This window comes from Lissotriton helveticus, chromosome 6 (assembly GCF_964261635.1).
Source record: "Lissotriton helveticus chromosome 6, aLisHel1.1, whole genome shotgun sequence".
NCBI lineage: Eukaryota > Metazoa > Chordata > Amphibia > Caudata > Salamandridae > Lissotriton > Lissotriton helveticus.
In genome coordinates this window covers 1,966,651,889-1,966,670,188 of record NC_136067.1, presented here as the reverse complement: position 1 = coordinate 1,966,670,188, position 18,300 = coordinate 1,966,651,889, and the positions used below count along the sequence as shown (strand labels likewise).

The following is an 18,300-nucleotide window of genomic DNA, read 5'->3' as shown; positions in this document are numbered from 1 at the left end:
TTCGTGCCGCTGCTGTTTGGGCCTGGCTGTCTTTCGCTGCTGCCGTGTCCTTGGCCTTGGCTTCTGTTTTCCCCTCTTCTGTGCTGCGGTTCTTCCGGTTGGGATTCCATTCTCCGCTGTTCCACGTCGTGGGTACCTTGTTGGGGTCCGTTGGGGCTTTGTGGCTCCTGCGGTTTTTTTTGGTGCCTGTTGATCGCATTCTTTTACCCGGCATCCTTGCCTGTGCACTCTCTGGGCGGCCTGGTGGGTCTCTCCGCTGGTTTTGGGCCCTGTCGGGGTGTGTCCTTCTGGGTCTGCTCCTGTCGGAGGTTCTCTTCCCGGGCTTGCTTCGCCTGTAGTTGGGTGTCCGTTTTTCTCCCTGATCCTGGTGTCTATGTTGTGGGCTGTTGGGGTTGCCCCGGTGCTCCTTCGTTGTTGGCCCTGTTCCTGCTGCCTTGTTCGGGCCTGTGTGGGGTCCTGGTGTTCGGTGCTTCTGGGTTGGCATGTCTGGGGGGGTTGCCTCTTGTTGCTCATGGACTGTCGGCTTCTTGCTGGTGCGGCATGGCCTCTGGCTGTGCCTCTTTGGTTTGCTGGCTGTGCAGTCCCTTCTCTGATGGATGTGGGGTGTTATATTTGCCGGGGGTTCCTGGTTCTTCCTGTTCCGATGTCCTGGCTCGCTCCTGTCTGTCTTTGCTTCCGCGGGGTCTGCTCTCGGCGTGGGTCTGTTTTGGGAACCCCCTTCTCTTGTTGGGGTGCAGTTCTGTGGTGTTCGTTGTTGCCTCTGTGGGGTCTGCCCTCCTGGCTGCGGGTTGTCCAGGGTCTGGTTGGCCCTCTGGCTTCTCTGCTTCCTCCAGTTTCTGCTTTGCTGTTCCTCTGTTTGCTTTTTCCGGCCTTCTGTGTGGTCTGGTGATGGTGTACTGGAGTTCTCTGTCAGCCTCCCTACCCTTTGCTTCAGCCTTTGTGCTGCGTGAGCTTCTTCCCGGGGCTTGTTGGTCCTGTGGGTCCTCCTGCATCGGCAGTTGCTTGGCTCCGGTCCTGGCTTCCTGTTTCCTTTGCATTTTTTGCCCTGGTTATTGGCTGCTTTCTTGGCTCCTCTCTGGCGTTGGCTGGGGTCGGGCCTGGTGGGTTTCTGGTCTGGGGGCTGTGCGCCCAGGGGCCTTTTCCGCTACTCCTGCCCTTGCGGCGGGCTTGGCTGGGGTGTTTGGTGCCTGTGCAGTCCTCCGCCCTGTTTACTTTGTTTTTTTGTGCCCTCTGTCGTTCTGTGGGTTCGTGCTTGGTTGTTTCATAGTTTGGTGGCTATCGGGTGTTCCTATTACCCTGGGTTTGTGCCCTACCTTGTTTTCCCTCCCTTTGGGGTTGGGGGATTTGGGGTAGTGGCCGGTTGGCCCTGTCCCCACCCTTGCTAGGCCTGTTCGGTCTGGCTTGTTGATTTCCGCTCGTTGCTGGCCTCTCGGTTGTTTGGTCCGCTGTCGACTGGTTCTTTCTGGGGGCTTCTCTGGCCTGTGGTCTTTTGGGTTGGCCTCCTCTGCCCCTGCTGTTCTGGGTTTTGAGGCTTCCTGGTTCGGTTGGCGGCCTCCTTCCCAGGTGGGGCTTTTGATCTCCTGGAGTTTCTGGTCTTTGTCTTCTTCCCTGTTCTTTTCGGTTTGGTTGGGTTCTGGCTCCTGGGCTCTTGCTGCGGCTCCTCCCTCTGAGCTGGGTACTTGTTGGTTATCGTTGGTGGTCCGGGTGGTGCTGATTTTCTTTCCTGGTTCCTGGGCTCCTCTAAGAGTTTGGTTGGCTCTCTCCTCTGGCCTCTCTGGGGGCCGGGTCATTTGGTTTGGCAGGGTGGACCGGTTCTGGCCTGTGCTTCCCTCCTTCCTTGTTGGTCTGGATCCTTGTGGTCTTGGCTTCTTTTCTTTGGCATTCTTTGTGGCAGTCACAGTTTGCTCTGTGTCTGTGCGGCTGCCGGGTCCTGTGTGCCTTCCTGGTGTATCGGGGCTGGGTGGCCTTGTCTGGTGGGTTCCTTGGCCATGTCCTTTGAGTCTTTGTCATGGTTGCCCTGCCTCCGGTTTCTCTGGTTGGCGGCCTCCTTGTTGGGGGCCCTGGCCTTCTGTTTTTGTCTTGGTTGTCTCCGGTCCTTGTTTGGTCCTCCTGTCCTTTTCTGGGTTGCGGGCTGGTTGCTTCCTGCGGTCCCCCCTTCTCGCCTTCTCAGTGCTCCCTTGGGTTGCTGCTTTTGATGTGGTTTCCTAGGTGTGCTTGTGGGTTTAGAAGGCCGGTTTTCTGCTTTGGTATTCTCCACTTTGTAATGTGAAGAACCGGATTAACCCACTTACAGGGTCTCGGCGGCGGGAGAACCGCCCATATCTTCCATACCCTTCATACGTAGTAAAATGAGACACAGGAGCCTTCGTCTGCAGGAGGAACCCAGATTTATTTCAATAGCCCGGGCTATGGAACTGAGTCCCAAGCTAGTCAGAGACAAAACCCAGGAGGCTGCTACTTTACTCTGTAGCTTACAAGCCTTTTACACATTTCTCATACCATTCTTTTGGCTGTCAGTCCATTGTCTAATCAGGTCAGTGTTTGTAGTTGATAGCTTGATCAAGGTGATGCTTGTAGTTGGTGACCTGGTCAAGGCTTGGTACACAAAGCATTGTCCACTCTATGCTTGTAGTTGGTGACCTGGTCAAGGGCTTGGTACACAGAGCATTGTCTACTCTGCTTTTGATCAGGGCTCTTTCTTTCAGGTCATTGTTCAATTGCCTGATCAAAGCCTGGTCTTTCAAGTCATTTATGTACCCTGATTAGAGTCCAGCAGTCATACCATTGTCTAGATAACCTGTTCACTGTGTCAAGGATGTTTTATCAGGCTGGGAGCAGGAGAGGAAAAATGAATCATTCACTCCGGTGAGGGCCATGTGGCTTTCTGATGAACTGAAGAGAACAGGGGGTTGGGCGGGTGACAGTTCCTGGGCAGAAATGCAGGCCTGCAAAAATGGATTTTTGTCGTGCTGATAGAATTTTCCTCGTACATCAGGAAAAACGACCAGGTGGGTTCTGTGAAAAGTGTTTGCCACGAGATGGCAATGCAAAAATCAATGGAGTCCTGTTAAAAATGATTGTTGATCGAAAAATTCTTTTCCTCATACCCTCCTTTTGCCATAGAGTGGCAAATACTTTAGGAAATGTCAAAGTTCATAAGGCCATCTGTTTCTTGCTGGATCATTACCATCATATTGATGTTGTGAATGTTTGATGGCGGAGGCTTGATGGTCTGCACACACATTGTACAGAGTACTGGCAGGCACTGAAAACACAAACAGCAGGAGACCAGGACAGCTACTCCTAATGCAAGGAAGATGAGGACCTTCTAACCCCACTGGATTATGCAGGAGTCGGGGTAGGAGTCGGTGATGTAACATGATGGAAGATCAGTAAGAGCCAACCAAGGATAGTTAGGAGGAGGGAGACAAACAGCATCACCACGGTGACCATGAAACATCTGCTATGTCGGAGACTGGCATCTTGTTTCTGGATACGAATGTTTGGGAAGGCGGCCATTGTGCTAAGCCAGGGACCCCTAGTGGCTGTCTGTGATTGGTGGTTGTTTCACCAGATGCAGTGGCCGAGGGCCCTTATGGTTTACCTCAGTCTTACAAATGGCACTACTCTCAGCCTGGGAGGATCACAGCCCTACAGCCTATTGGCACTTGGCGAAGTCAAGGGCAAGCCTTCCCTCTGGGGCGTAAGTTGTATCTGTCAGAAGCAGGGACAGTGGTCGGGAAACAATTATTCTTGATGCTGAGCAGTGTTAAGGGATGGTTCCACCCTTCCTCTTAGTATGCTGTCACTCTCCGCTTCCGTAGATGTAGAATGCATTCTGGCATCGCTAAATGGGACAAACGTCAGGACTGTTTCTGTAAAGAGTACAAAAGGTCTTAGTTAGACTGTACAGACAATCAGTTTTTATACCCAATGCTGTACAGACATATTAGTAGTATGGGACTGAATATCAATCACACTCTGTACTGTGTTTTCAACCATGCCCTCTGCTATTGTGTCCATTCTCATGCTCCTCTTATCCACTTCCCCTTGCTAGCTCATTAATTGTGAGCCCAATTCTTCTTTTAAAGCAAATGTAAAGGGAACCTTCTTTGGCGTGGTTCAGTTGCATTGCAGTTTTATCCTTTCTTTTGGAGAAAAAGCATATTTCTTTTCTCTGACTAGATTAATTTACTTAAGAAGTTTATAATGTGGGTTTAATCTGTGTTCGGTGTAACTTGCTGTGTAATTAAGTGAATTACAGGCAGAGTGTTTTGGAAGTGAATAGTTTAGCTGAAAAAAAAACAGAAAGCTCAATGAAATTGTTTGTATGGACTAGAGGCAACATTCAATATGCAGTTATTTCCAAATGTACAGCTAGAAATCGTAATACTGTACTAACACACCCCAATAGTTCAACAACTCCCAGTTTAATTTGTGGTGAATCCTTAGATTTCAGGGTGAAAATTCATATGACAAGCCCAAAATCATCAATTCCATGCTCGGATTCTTATGTTATGGAAAAAAAAAGAGGTAGGTCCGCGTAGAGGAAAAGCAGGAGTATGGAATGTTCTTTTACTAGGTTTCCATTTTGTTTTTGTGCATGTGCGACTTGAAGGATTTTAAGTCCACAAAAGGAAAGGTGCAACACAAAGTAATGTGATATTTATTGACAGATACCACATGCACGAGCACCCCTGCATGTTGGGGGCCGGTAAACCGCTTATCTGTGGGCGGAATCGCAAGTTATATGCCAGAACATTGCACTTTTTTTGTTAGAGTATACCCATGTCCACCCAAAATATGGAGGCTATTTGCAACATCCACAAATTGCACTTATGCTTGTCCACTCTCTCCTTTGAGTGTCAGTTCTTAGCGTTCCTCAACTTCATATTCAAAGACAGGAAGAAGTTATGAAAATATGAATGGTTTGAGTCAAAACTAACTGCTGTTTAAAAAAATTCACTTTTCAAAATGTGACTGGGCGATGTGATGGTGAGGTTGCTATAATTTGATTTTTAGAAAACAGGCCCATTTATTTAGGTGTTGGAGGCTTACTATTATTGTTTGTATTGACTTTTAGTTGATATTGATGACATATTAAGCTGATATTTTTTTTAAAAAAAGACACAACCTCCTGCCCTGGTCATTCAGTTCAACACCAATAAGCGACCTCCTTTCTAGAGGTGCAATTCATACTACTTTTGTGGTTGTAGAAATGACATCATAACTTGAAAAATTATCATAGTCAAATTTTTAAGTGTAGTCTGTCCCCTTTTTTTAAAATTTTGTGAATCACCGCCGGGATTTTCCCATTGCAAGTAGATTTTTTTTTTTTTTTTGCACAGCTGAATCAAAGTTAGCTGGTTAAAGCATTGAGCACACTAAGATAAACCACTTCTTTCTACCGCGGCATCTGACTTAATATCACTTTTCTAAATGAAATGAGCCACCCCGCCATCATTTTGTCATTTTCTTCTTGATGGGCTGATTCCTCGCCTTTCATTTTATTCCGTTGCCTTAGATTCTGCACAGCGGCGTTTAACAGCCAGGAATGACTCCTCACACTTCTTCTGTAAATCCTCTACACACACACACAAACACGTTGCACATTTTGTTACCCATTTATTGGAGCTTATTAAACAATTCCCAAGTCATTAATCCCTTTTTCAACCATTACAAAGAAAGGCTTGGGTTTGTTTTGTGTTTATTGCTTGCGGAGAGGTGATTTGCAAGCTTGTTGTCCTCGGACACCATTTCTGAACATATCCTGTAAAGATACATGGCATGTGTCTCGTCTTGTCTTTACGCTCATGTCAAACAGAGCGCTACAGAAACCACCCCGGTCTTTGCCAACAGTGGCCTTTGTGACTGTGTTTGCAAACATTGTTCTTGTTTTATCTCTGGCAAAGGGATAAAAGGCTGAGTCAACATAGCCGAAATTTCACCCGGTGTCGCGGAGGCCGCAGATATACCACAGCTGCTGCATTGACCTGCTGGGCTATTTGGCGCCCCTATCAATCCTCCAAGTGCAGGAAATCAAAAGTAAATGAAGTGCAAACACTCTAGACGGTGACTGATCATCCACTCAAGAGATACACGGGTTTCACTAGATGTTAGTCTAGTTGCCTGGCACAGGGTCTGTAACCCTCTGCCCTCCCTCCCTTTACTGCCTCCGCCCCCTCTTCACCCCCAGCGGTGTCCTTTGCTCACCTCTGCCTCGGACGGTATAACTCGCCTGTACTCTGCTCTGTTTCTTCCTAGCCTGCTGCCCGCTATAGAAGTGCCATACATACATACATACATACATACATGCATACATACATATATACATACATACATACATACATACATACATACATACATACATACATTCATACATACATTCATACATACATACATGCATGCATACATACATACATACATACATACATACATACATACATTCATACATACATACATACATACATACATACATACATACATTCATACATACATACATACATACATACATACATACATTCATACATACATTCATACATACATACATACATACATACATACATACATACATTCATACATACATACATACATACATACATACATACATACATACATACATTCATACATACATACATACATACATACATACATACATACATACATACATACATACATACATACATACATACATACAGAAAGTCAGTGGTTGTTCAAAAAATGTGCATGGCCTCGTTGAGGCGAATGATACTCGCGCTGTTTTTGCTGATCAGAGATCACAGCAAGCAGCTGTTACTTAATTTGAACCACAGGAACAGTTGGGCTAAATCTACATTAGGGCTTTTCTCTCCACTTCCTTTAGGGATCCCCTCATTTTAGTTTTCTGTTGCTCAGCCCAGACCCAGTGGAAAACAGAACCCAGAGTTCGAGGTTCAGCGTGTATGACACAAACCGGCGATTGAGGCTTTATCTCTCAAGCAATTACTTCACTGGGATGTGGCAGAGTTGACCCAGACAGTCGCATCAAAAGTACTCCTGCTCCTCTTTGGATGGATTGCCCTTATTCGGTGAATAAGAAAGGAGGGCCGCCCATAGATAACCTTATCAGCCAGCTTATCTGACTGGAAAATGGAAGACTTGAATGCTGAGGAGAGTTCATCTCCATTCTCCAAGGTGGTGCATTTACATTCCGATGACCAGAAGGGTTGCATGATCCTGGAATCCCCTCCTCCCAGGCCCATGCAAGCTTGGCCTGTGATCCTGTGTACCGACTTAGTCTAAGGCTGCTGGATAGAACAAGTGACTGTGCCCTCACCCTCCATGAGGAAAGAATGTGGTGATGCTGTTCTGGCTAGGCACAGGGATATTTCAAGACTGTTGGCCAAGGCTCAGCCATTCATGTGGTAAGGACAGGCCTATATGGACAGTGGGTTTGGCTGAGTTGTTCGGGTCACTCTTAATAATACTTAGACCGACCGCATGTTGCGACCCAAACTGTTGTTTTCTGAAGGACAGCATGGGCCGCAGGCTATTTGAGCGTGGTATATTAATCCATGCAGAGGCTGTCTCACTGGAAATGTTGTGATAATGAATAAAATTGATTATACTAATGAAATCCTTACACAACTTACTGACACTAACTGTTATGAACCATTGGGCCATAACCCTATTGGCCAATTGGGACTTCTGATCAATAAACACTTGGTTGAGTGGCACTCCCAAGGTCTATTGGATGATGACGAATTAGCTTACCTCAAGGTATTTAGACCCACCTTTCCATATCTATACACTTTACCCAAAGTGCATAAAAACCGAGATTTCCCACCTGGTAGACCGATTATATCGGGTATCGGAGGCCCTACTGAAAAACTGTCTGAATACGTGGACGTTTTCTTGGGGCCTTTGGTACGTAATCTACCGAGTTTCATACAAGACTCAAAACACATCTTAAGCATCCTTGCAGATGTAGAATGGCAAACTGGTATGATTATGGCAACTTTAGATGTGGTCGCTCTTTATACTAACATCAACATAAATTTGGGTGTGGAGGCAGTTACACGAATGTTAAATACCCGACCAGCCACGGAGTGGTTACATAACCAAATGCTAATAAGAATGATGCAAATTATCCTCAATAATAATTTTTTTCTGTTTGAGGGTAAATGGTACAAACAGACTAAGGGGGTGGCTATGGGGTCTAAATTTTCCCCTAGTTTTGCCTGTCTCTTTATGGGTTGCCTGGAAAAAGATTGGATATGGGGCACAAGAGGCGCGGAATGGATTGACAGAATTATCTATTGGGGGAGATTTATTGATGACTGCCTCTTGCTTTGGGCAGGTACACAGGGCGAACTTTTGGAATTTCTTACATACATGAATAGCAACCCTTATGGTATGAAATTCACCCTGGAATTTAGTGATAAACAGATCTCTTTCTTAGATATAGAATTATACACCGATGACAACAAATTGAAGACACGTCTTTTTAGGAAAAGTACTGCCTGTAACTCCATCTTACACTCAGACAGTTCACACCCTATACACCAAATAAGTGCTATACCATATGGTGAATTTGTCAGGGCCAGACGCAATTGTAGTGATGAGCCTGAATTTCAAGAATGTCTTGAGGATATGAAACAACGCTTCGTAGAACGAGGATATTCCCCTGACATCATACAAAAAGCCAAAAAGAGAATTAAAAGAGTCAAGAGGGAAGATACTCTAAGACCCAAACCTACTCCTAATGGGGACAAAAAAGATAATATACGTATGGTCACTGACTTCAATGAATTGAGCCATGTGCTTCGCAGGAGTCTCAAGAGACATTGGAATATCCTTACAGCTGACAAAACATTGATTAATTACGTGGCCAAACAACCTCAAATTACATTTAGGAGAGGAAGGACTTTACGCAATAGACTTAGTCCTACAGTTCCTAGAACTACTAAAATTGACACATGGCTTGACTCACCCAACAGAGGCTTTTTCAAATGTGGTTTCTGTGGAGTGTGTAGGTGGGCTAAACATAAGACAAAGAATTTTAAAGGTTGTGACAACAAAACCTATGAGATTAGAATGAACATTAATTGTTTAACTAAATTCGTCATATACATTATTGAATGCAAATGTGGACTCCAGTATGTGGGTAGCACCATTAGGTGCTTGAAAGAGAGGATTGGGGAACATGTTAGGGCTCTTTTACAGCAAGATGCTAGATATCCGGTGGCAATTCATGCAAGTATTTGCCACGCACAAGGTCCCAAAAAAGAATTTGCCTTTTTTGGAATTGACCATATCCCTATGGACACTAGAGGTGGCAACAGAGAGCTTCGCCTCAGACGTGCTGAAGCTTTCTGGATTATGAGACTTCATACAGTGGGGCGGGGTCTTAATTGCGACCCGGAGATGCAATTTTTTCTGGGGGACTGATGTACTATACTCAGAATTTTAGTATAAATTTTCTGATTATACGATAACACTACTGTAAGGTTTACCCTGCACCCGTTTTTTGTCTCTTACATGCAATATTATCCTTCCTGTATGAACGATAATATACTATATATTTTGTTCGGTAATTTTTGACTGAAGGGTGAGTAGGTGCTCTCATTCTTCACCCTCACTTACTTTGGTTGCAATGAATACGTATAGTATGCGCATTATTATTAGGGCAAGTAGATGTTGTAATACTCGCATTTACCACTTGCCGTTGTGATTTTTTGTTGTCATGTATTTGCCACATACACACTGTGGCTGATTATCGCATGATCATTGTTATTTGACTTTGTTTTCATTTGTACATATCATGTTCCTTTCTCTCACCAATGTAATATTTTGTGAGTTCATTTCCGAATATTTGTTGAAATGCGATCCTCTTCCTATTTGATATGAACAGCGGTTCATCTAACTGCTGATTTCCTTTCCTTTCCTCTCTCCTTTACTTGAGTTAACTATTTCTTCGATTTGTATGCTCGGTTTGGTGTCTGTTGACATACCTTGGTTGATGTAGGACTAAGGAATTGGGACCTGGAGTTTCCGTAGCAGGGACAAAGTCCGTTTTCTATTTTGTGAACCATTACGGAGGTTCACGCTTTAGCCTTTTGCTTGCCGCTTGGATTCTATAAGTTGGACTTCCGGGGCGCGTTGGGGTTACTTCCGGGTCGGGGACGCCTGTTACAACGAGGGTGATTGTACCAAGGTAATTACGCCAGCCCTTCCAACTTTTCAAGCTTTATATGTAAACTAGCTGACTTCAAATTTCCTTCGAGCAACGGGATATTTATGCCTAATTTTATTCCCATATTTCTTGTCTTGTAGAAACTGGAAACCACACGTACCCATGTGGTATTCCGTCACGAATTTGATCGGAATACATATTTTGGACCCATATACAATTGTTCTTTGGATAGCACTAACGTGCATTACCTGGGCGTCCTCTATATAAAGGGCTATTGGACACTTACGGGTAAGAGACTGCCTTCGTGGGTGAAGGTGTGACTGATTTTACTGTTTGGGTCGTTTAAAACTGATCTTAATAGTTGTATATATTGGGCTGTGTGAGTTAGATTTATCGTTTGCATGGACACTTGGTTGTGTTAAATTTATGGACTTCGAATATATTGTGGGACTATTTATTTGACTTTTGATAATTTGAAGTGGAACTGCTCATACTGCATTGTGAGTTCTAGTGAGATTTAGTGTTTGGTGAAATTGTTTACTCTGCCATTAGGTTCTATCTGTGGCTACATCCTTAAATGTGGATTACTAAATTATATCTTTACAGCATCATTTTGTCATCTTCGTGATAATATTGGTTACCCTGCCGGGTTGGAATTATCACCGGACTTGGGGTGAGCTACTTTTACTATATACGGACATCCGCAATGAGGGTTACGTATTTTTCCTGACAATCTTTACCAACCAAAATTTGCGCTTTCCTTTCTCTTTCTCCTTTACCTACCTTTACCTAAACAGCCCTTAAAAGATAAAGATTCAGCCATTGAGGTATCGTTGTAAATACTTTGTATTACGCATCACACTGATGGGAGTTGCATGCGGTTGTCTGAAATCACGCCTTCATTTACAATGGGAGCATTATATAGCCTTTGGATCTCATAATTTGTATATTTTCGGAACGCACTCATACATGTTTTCTAACTATACTATGAATTCTGCTGACAGACTTGGACGTAACCATTACGAATATTAGTATGCTTTTTTTATTTTGTGTTTGAATTGTTTCACGGGTGTCTGTCCACTTTATAAATATATTTTAACTTATACCTTTTTTGAGTAATTGACTTGCAAGATTATCCTTTTTCCATAACGAGCTTCAATGCTTTTAACCGCGAACTTAGTAGTTGATTGCTACTCTTTCTGTTTGTATTAACCTTATACAACCACTTGCTTTTGGGTTCCTTATGACGGGTGTTATTCTTTGGAATGTAGAGAATGGGCACATTCTATTTTGGTTTTTTGTAACATATTATTGTTGTTGCAGACTCACTATAGGTCATTCATTTTTGTATTTTTCCAGCCCTGAAGAGTTATAGTGTCTATGATTGTATTGACCTATAACGAAACACGTGTCGGCTGGCTGTCAATTTCTATTGGTGTGACCATCTAATAAAAGGAGTGACACATCAAAATTTAAAGAATCGACGTTGGATTATTGTTTTCGTAAATTACATATATGAGTACTATACTTGTTGAAACTCAAATCTGTGTGCGCGGGACTTTGTTGCCTGTCTCACTGCTCCCACTGGATAGTTGGAATGGTGAGATTGATTTGGAATTTGTAGCCCTGTTTTGGAAACAATCTATGTGACAAACAAAGATGGAGAGTGCAAATAAGTGATAAATCTCTAAGTTAAGAAGTTCGTGCTCTCCCATTAACATACAGCTTTTGGTAAGCATCCATCCACCTTATCTACACGATACATGAGGAATGGACATTTTCTTATTGGCTATTACTTGCGCAAGCATTCACCCTTTTTTCATGCTGAAATCTCATCGTCGTCCAACAATATTCCAGTGCTTGATGTGATGCATGCCATTCACTTAAGACATTATTCTATGGCACTCTTCTGTCGCTGGTATTACTGCAGTAGTTTCCGTTCGAACTCTGCCCTGTATTGAAGGCTCACTGTTCTTGGCACTGACTCTTTTATAGCCAACCTAGGTTGCCTTGGAATGAAATATGAAAACTGTAACATGTGAGTGTGGAATTGATAGATTTCCATTCCTGCTTTTCTGTATGACCACTGGTGTGCATAGGCCTTATATTTGTTTAGGAATCTATTAGCACCTATTTATGATTTTCCACTTCCTCTATCATTGTTTTGATTTTCATTTCCACTAGCAAATCGGGGTCTGGCTCGGTTCGAGGTTTGTCCTCTATAAGCTAACAGAATCACTGATACACTTGTGGAGTCTTTATTTCAAGTGTTGCCTCAACAAAAAGCCTCACATTTAGTTGAACATGATTTATGCATTTCTGTATTCAAAAAACGTCATGTGTTCACCCACTTGAGATGAATTTGCGGTCTGGTGCACTCCGCTCCCGCTAATAGGGTGTCCACTTAACCCTATTTTACCTGCCTACTGGTATTTTAATGCAAATTGAGTAAAAAAATTAATGAAAATGATCAAATGTTGGCATTCCCCGCCTCTTCGAAATAAAAATTTAAAAACAGAAAATACTGAGTGTGGGCGTTAGAATTCAGGGTCTCGCTACAAGTGTCTGGAGCCATTCAAGTAGGAGGTATGAGCCTGTTATTCATGTAAGGCCCTTAGGTTACTGGTTGCAGGTAGGAAACAGGATGGGGCTCTGAGAAGCCCTCACTGTAGTGGCTGTACCCGAGGAACCTAACTGCTGTAGCTGTAACGTAAGGCCTAATATGTGTCATCTTCTAGCATTTCCAGAACCTCAAAATAGGTACTTATGGCCAGTATTTGTCTCTGGGAAAAGGAGCCATAAAGTGGCCACTGTACCTCCGCGTTACTTTTCTTGGTGTATTTCACCCAAAATGAGGAAAACATTATGGCAAAAGGGCCATATTTAACATACATGGTATGGCCAGGGGTCCCTTCTGGAGGGAGCGGACATGCCGCATCCAGCTGGGAGTCCTGTGTACACATACAACAACATAATTTCTTGAACTTACTACTGACCGGCATGCTTAAGAACAGATATCAGACACCAGCGGGTTTTTCAAAACTCACCTCGCCTGATTGATTCTTTGCAAAAAATCAATATTCATACAGGACCATACAGAACAGACACCAGCGGGTTTTAAAATGTACCTCTCTTGCTTGGCTTTGGCAAAAGTCAATATACATACACCAGCGGGTTTTTTAAATTTACCTCGCTTGCTTGACTTTTGCGAAAGTCAATAACAGAATCATACAGACTTGGTGGATGATCAGTCCACCCTTACCTTACAGGGGTAGTTCTCTTCTGCAGACGTAGGGCTGTGTCCTGCTCCAGAAATTATTTGCTAGGGGACTTCAGCGAGAAGGCGGTCAAGTGGCCCAGACCGGGTGGGGAGGAACAACGGGTGAGTCGTTCGGTCTACCGGAATATAACTGGAATCCTTGGGTAGGGCGCCTCCATCGGAGTCTCTCCGTGCACCTCCTCACGTCCACCGGGCCTGACCTCCGTACTCATGGAGTCCCTATTCAGGCCGCCATTTGAAGAACCGATTAACCCACTTACAGGGTCTCGGCGGTGGGGGAGCCGCCCAAATCTTCCATACCCTTCATACGTAGTAAAAGGAGACACAGGAGCCCTCGTCTGCAGGAGGAACCCAGATTTATTTCAATAGCACGGGCTATGGAACAGAGTCCCAAGCTAGTCAGAGACAAAACCCAGGAGGCTGCTACTTTACTTTGTAGCTTACAAGCCTTTTATACATTTCTCATACCATTCTTTTGGCTGTCAGTCTATTGTCTAATCAGGGCAGTGTTTGTAATTGATAGCTTGATCAAGGCAATGCTTGTAGTTGGTGACCTGGTCAAGGCTTGGTACACAGAGCATTGTCCACTCTATGCTTGTAGTTGGTGACCTGGTCAAGGGCTTGGTAGACAGAGCACTGTCCACTCTGCTTTGATCAGGGCTCTTTCATTCAGGTCATTGTTCAATTGCCTGATCAAAGCCTGGTCTTTCAAGTCATTTGTTTATTTACCCTGATTAGAGTCCAGATAACCTGATCACTGTGTCAAGGATGTTTTATCAGGCTGGGAGCAGGAGAGGAAAAATTAATCATTCACTCGGGGTGAGGGCCATGTGGCTTTCTGATGAACTGAAGAGAACAGGGGGTTGGGCGGGTGACAGTTCCTGGGCAGAAATGCAGGCCTGCAAAAATTGATTTTTGTCGTGCTGATAGAATTTTCCTCGTACATCAGGAAAAACGACCAGGTGGGTTCGGTGAAAAGTGTTTGCCACGAGATGGCAATGCAAAAACCAATGGAGTCCTGTTAAAAATGATTGTTGATCGAAAAATTATTTTCCTCAAATGAATGGGACAAGGACATAAGGGACCTGGGTGTAATGCTCTATTACTTACCGATAATCTTCATTACTCTGGGTCCCGTTGTCCTCGTCCCTTTCATGCTCCCCCCTTCCTGCCCGTGCGGCCGGCCTTCCTGTTTTGGCTTGGTTGTAGAGGCGGGATGCTGGGTAAGTACTGCTTATGTACTCCCAGTGGGAGGGGCAGTATTAGGGTCCCAGCATTCCTCTTGTCTTTTTTTCTGTTGGGAAATGGTTATCTCCACTTTGTAATGAATTGAACGAGGACAGTGGGGCCCGGAGTAATGAAGATTACCGGTAAGTAATAGAGCATTCTGCCTGAGTTTTGCTGTGTAAGGATATCACTAAAATATTGTTTCTTCTTCCTTTTGTTTCCTCTCTTTATTGTGTGCTTTGATTAGAGGGCATGGTTTAGAAGCATGTTTAGGTCCGATATAACTATTGAATACACTGTAAAGAATCTGGGAGTTTTACAATTATATTTGATCTTTTGGCAATGTTCAATTATTTTACTGGTTGTGTGAAATGGCTGGGTCAAAAGAATCTTGGTACCTGGGAAAAGAGTGCTGTCACCATGCACATGGGATAGTGATGAAAATACAACACAATACTTTGCACATACCTCAAGGATTCATAGCTGCATTATTATCTACTGCACTTTATTGCTGGGGTTTTTATGCCTCTATCATTACAATGTTAACAGCAACATTTCAGGTCACATAGCACAATATAATGTCTTGTGAAAAGTTAGAACCAGATTAAATTGAGAGATCTGCCATGGGGACACTTGGGAGCTGTGAATGTCCACACAAAAGCAGCACGACCTTAGTGTAGTCAGACAAAGTCAGTAAAGCAGCGGTGAGTATGCATAAAACCTTACATTTCAGGTGCCTTAGACTACAGGGATACAAGTTAATCTGTTGTAGTTCAAACATGTATACGTTTCACAACACAATACTATGCTGTTGGCGGAGTTGATAGCCCCTACAATGTCATAATATTCAGTAAGAAGTAGGAGAGTGACCCCTAACTGTTTCCAGGAATTTGTTTATTATAGCATTTGAATAAAGCAATCTTACTTTTTTGATCCATTAAGAGTACTGCAAACAAGATGGAGCCTCGACAGAGTGAATGTGAAAGGTAATGAGTTGTGAGAGAGGATTATGAGATGTGAGTGTGTGTGTGAGAGTGCAACACAAATGCTTTCTTAGCTTAAATTAGTCTAACATATGTCCATTGAGCACACAGCCAATGGAAAGACAACACATACCCAGCATCACTTCTACTTTAAATTGAATATGTGCTCTATAACAATCACTGCTACAAGTCAACATGTTCAGTAAACACTGGATAAACACAGTTTTATCTAACGTGGGGGATAGACAGCTGAAAGAACATGTAAACACCAATTTCAAGAAGTTTGGAAAACCCTGGGAAAGCACCACAGAAATCCACAAACAATAAACACTGAAAAATGGATAGCCTGGTTGTGTGCACAGTCTTGAAAGTGGGACAGCAAGCAAATGTTTCTTTGAGAATGGTCATGCTGGTGCAGTATGCATGTCAGCACAGATGTTATTATGCTATCTCACTTCAATTGTAAAATGTTTGTAATGCATCCTCTATTAATATGCTCTGCTGGAATCACCTCTCACCTCACCTTGGATTATGTGCCGTATTTATGATGTGAAAACCTCTTTACCAAAAGGACACTGATCCTTGCAACCTTGTGTACCATGTAAAAGTATTAATAATAGCAATGTGGTCACATAAATATGTTTTAGCGCTGAAGGTTTGACTAGCGACACAACCTCTTGCAGGCTCTTACCAATTAATGTTTTGTCTACTCTCAGGTGAAAATGTGGCTTTGAGTGGGCGGGCCACCCAGTCAAGCGTTCTTTTGAAAGAAATCAATGGCGAAGATTTCCTGTCAGATGCGATCAACGCTGTAGATGGAAATCAGGATCCCAATTTTTTGCATGGATCCTGCTCCCACACAAATTCAGATTATAATCCCTGGTGGAGGGTGGATTTGCTGAGACCATACAGAGTGAATGCCATTGCCATCACCACCAGAGATAGATTTCATGAAAGGCTGAATGGAGCAGAAATTCTCATCGGAAATTCATTGACAAACCATGGAAATAACAATGCAAGGTAAAGTGAAAATGTTGTTCAGTTTTCGTTTACATTTACAGATGACATTGCTTGTAGGACCACAGTTGTGACAACTGTATAAATTGGCAGTGGACGTGTAGGAGGAGAAAGGGGGTGGAGTCACAAGCACTGGAGTTTGAAAAGCAGAGCCGTCAATGTATACATATATTTTTTTTTTATTATGCTGCAAAGAAGTTGGCAACCATGGCATTTGTGACAGTAAATATGTTCTAGATTGTTTCATTGCCTGCAAAGCAACTCTATTAGAATATCTAATAGGGTTAAGGCACATGCTGCACAGGTCATTGTGTGTCCAGCAATTTTGAAAATTATAATAGCCAGACCCCCAGCTTTTTGCGATTTCATGAATCGCGTTTTACCACAAAATTGCCAAGATGCGCAAAGGACGCTTATTCATGTATTTGCGCTGAGTAAAATAGCAAATGAATTGCTTCCCTGATTTATTTATTGTTTTATTACCTCTTGGCTCTGAATACAGAACGCCATGACATTGTTATGCAGCACAACGGCGTGCCTTGTCACTACTTTCCCTCCCTTCCAAGACATGCTCTAAATAATATAAAGTGGCCTTCCTCTGCTCCTCCTCCTCCTCACTCTTAACTGATTTGCCTCAGGGAGTAGAGAAAGCGAGGACCCCAGGCCTGCATCAATATTTTCTTAAGAGTTTTCAGAAGACAAACACAATCTTTTTACATGTAATTTGGTCTGCTATACTTTATGGATTTTTTTCTTTTACTGCACCACTCTTCAGCAATGCCTCGGTCCTCTCGAGGAGTTGTAAAAAAAGAAGTCTAATATAGGAGAACTAAGTACAGGTGAAAAGCTTGTTCTCATCTTCAGGAAACTCTAAGAAAATACCAATACGAAGCTACTAGTTAACTACATGGCAAGTCAGTTGTCATGTGTTCCCAACAGTTGGCCTGGATTCCTATTATAGATGGAGTAACATTATAGATTGTATCACACATTATAGAGGTTATTGTTTGGCACATATTCTGAATGTGCTCTCATATGTGGTAAATGAATGGAGGCTCAGTCAGCTGGAGTACTCGCCTAAGATAACACAATTTGGAAGCTGGGGTTGTTCCCAGATTGTTTTTAGTTTCGTGCTGTGGAATTCAGCAACTGGATGGGCATCTCCTTCTTACATCAAAGGTTACGGCTTTGACCTAAAGTCTTGGAGGATGCAAGTAGAGCATGGGTGAAAAGCAGAATAGTGTTGTCATTAGGACAGAACACACCAAGTTTTTTTGCGGAATCCCCTTTTAGGTCGAGCTTCGATGGACCTGTTACATCTCTTCTGTGGGGTTTCACAAACCCACTGATTGCCATTGGTTACTATATGTGGCATTCAGAAATGCTGGCTTCTTATTGATGCATTTCTGCCAAAGTCCCTCCTTTATGTTTTTAGTTCTCTTTCAGTGATTTGAGAACAAGTTGAGCTGTGCACTACCCTGGTCATCTGTTTCAGTAACAACAAGCAGTCATAATACTTTTATGAAAAAACGTTCTTTATCCAAATATTCCTACAGATATGTGCAAAAAGTCTCAGCCAATGCATTTCGTTCAACAGGATTGAACTTCGTCAGGGCTAA

General features: G+C 43.3%; 1 protein-coding gene across 1 annotated transcript in view; it reads left to right on the top strand.

Annotated features, from left to right (window-relative positions):
* LOC144763941 (fucolectin-like) overlaps positions 1–18,300 on the top strand; it is a 162,073-nt gene that overhangs the window by 40,313 nt on the left and 103,460 nt on the right. Inside the window, exon 3 of the mRNA XM_078649986.1 lies at positions 16,381–16,684. Coding sequence (XP_078506112.1) covers positions 16,381–16,684 — 304 coding nt within the window. The remainder of the gene's footprint in view (positions 1–16,380; positions 16,685–18,300) is intronic.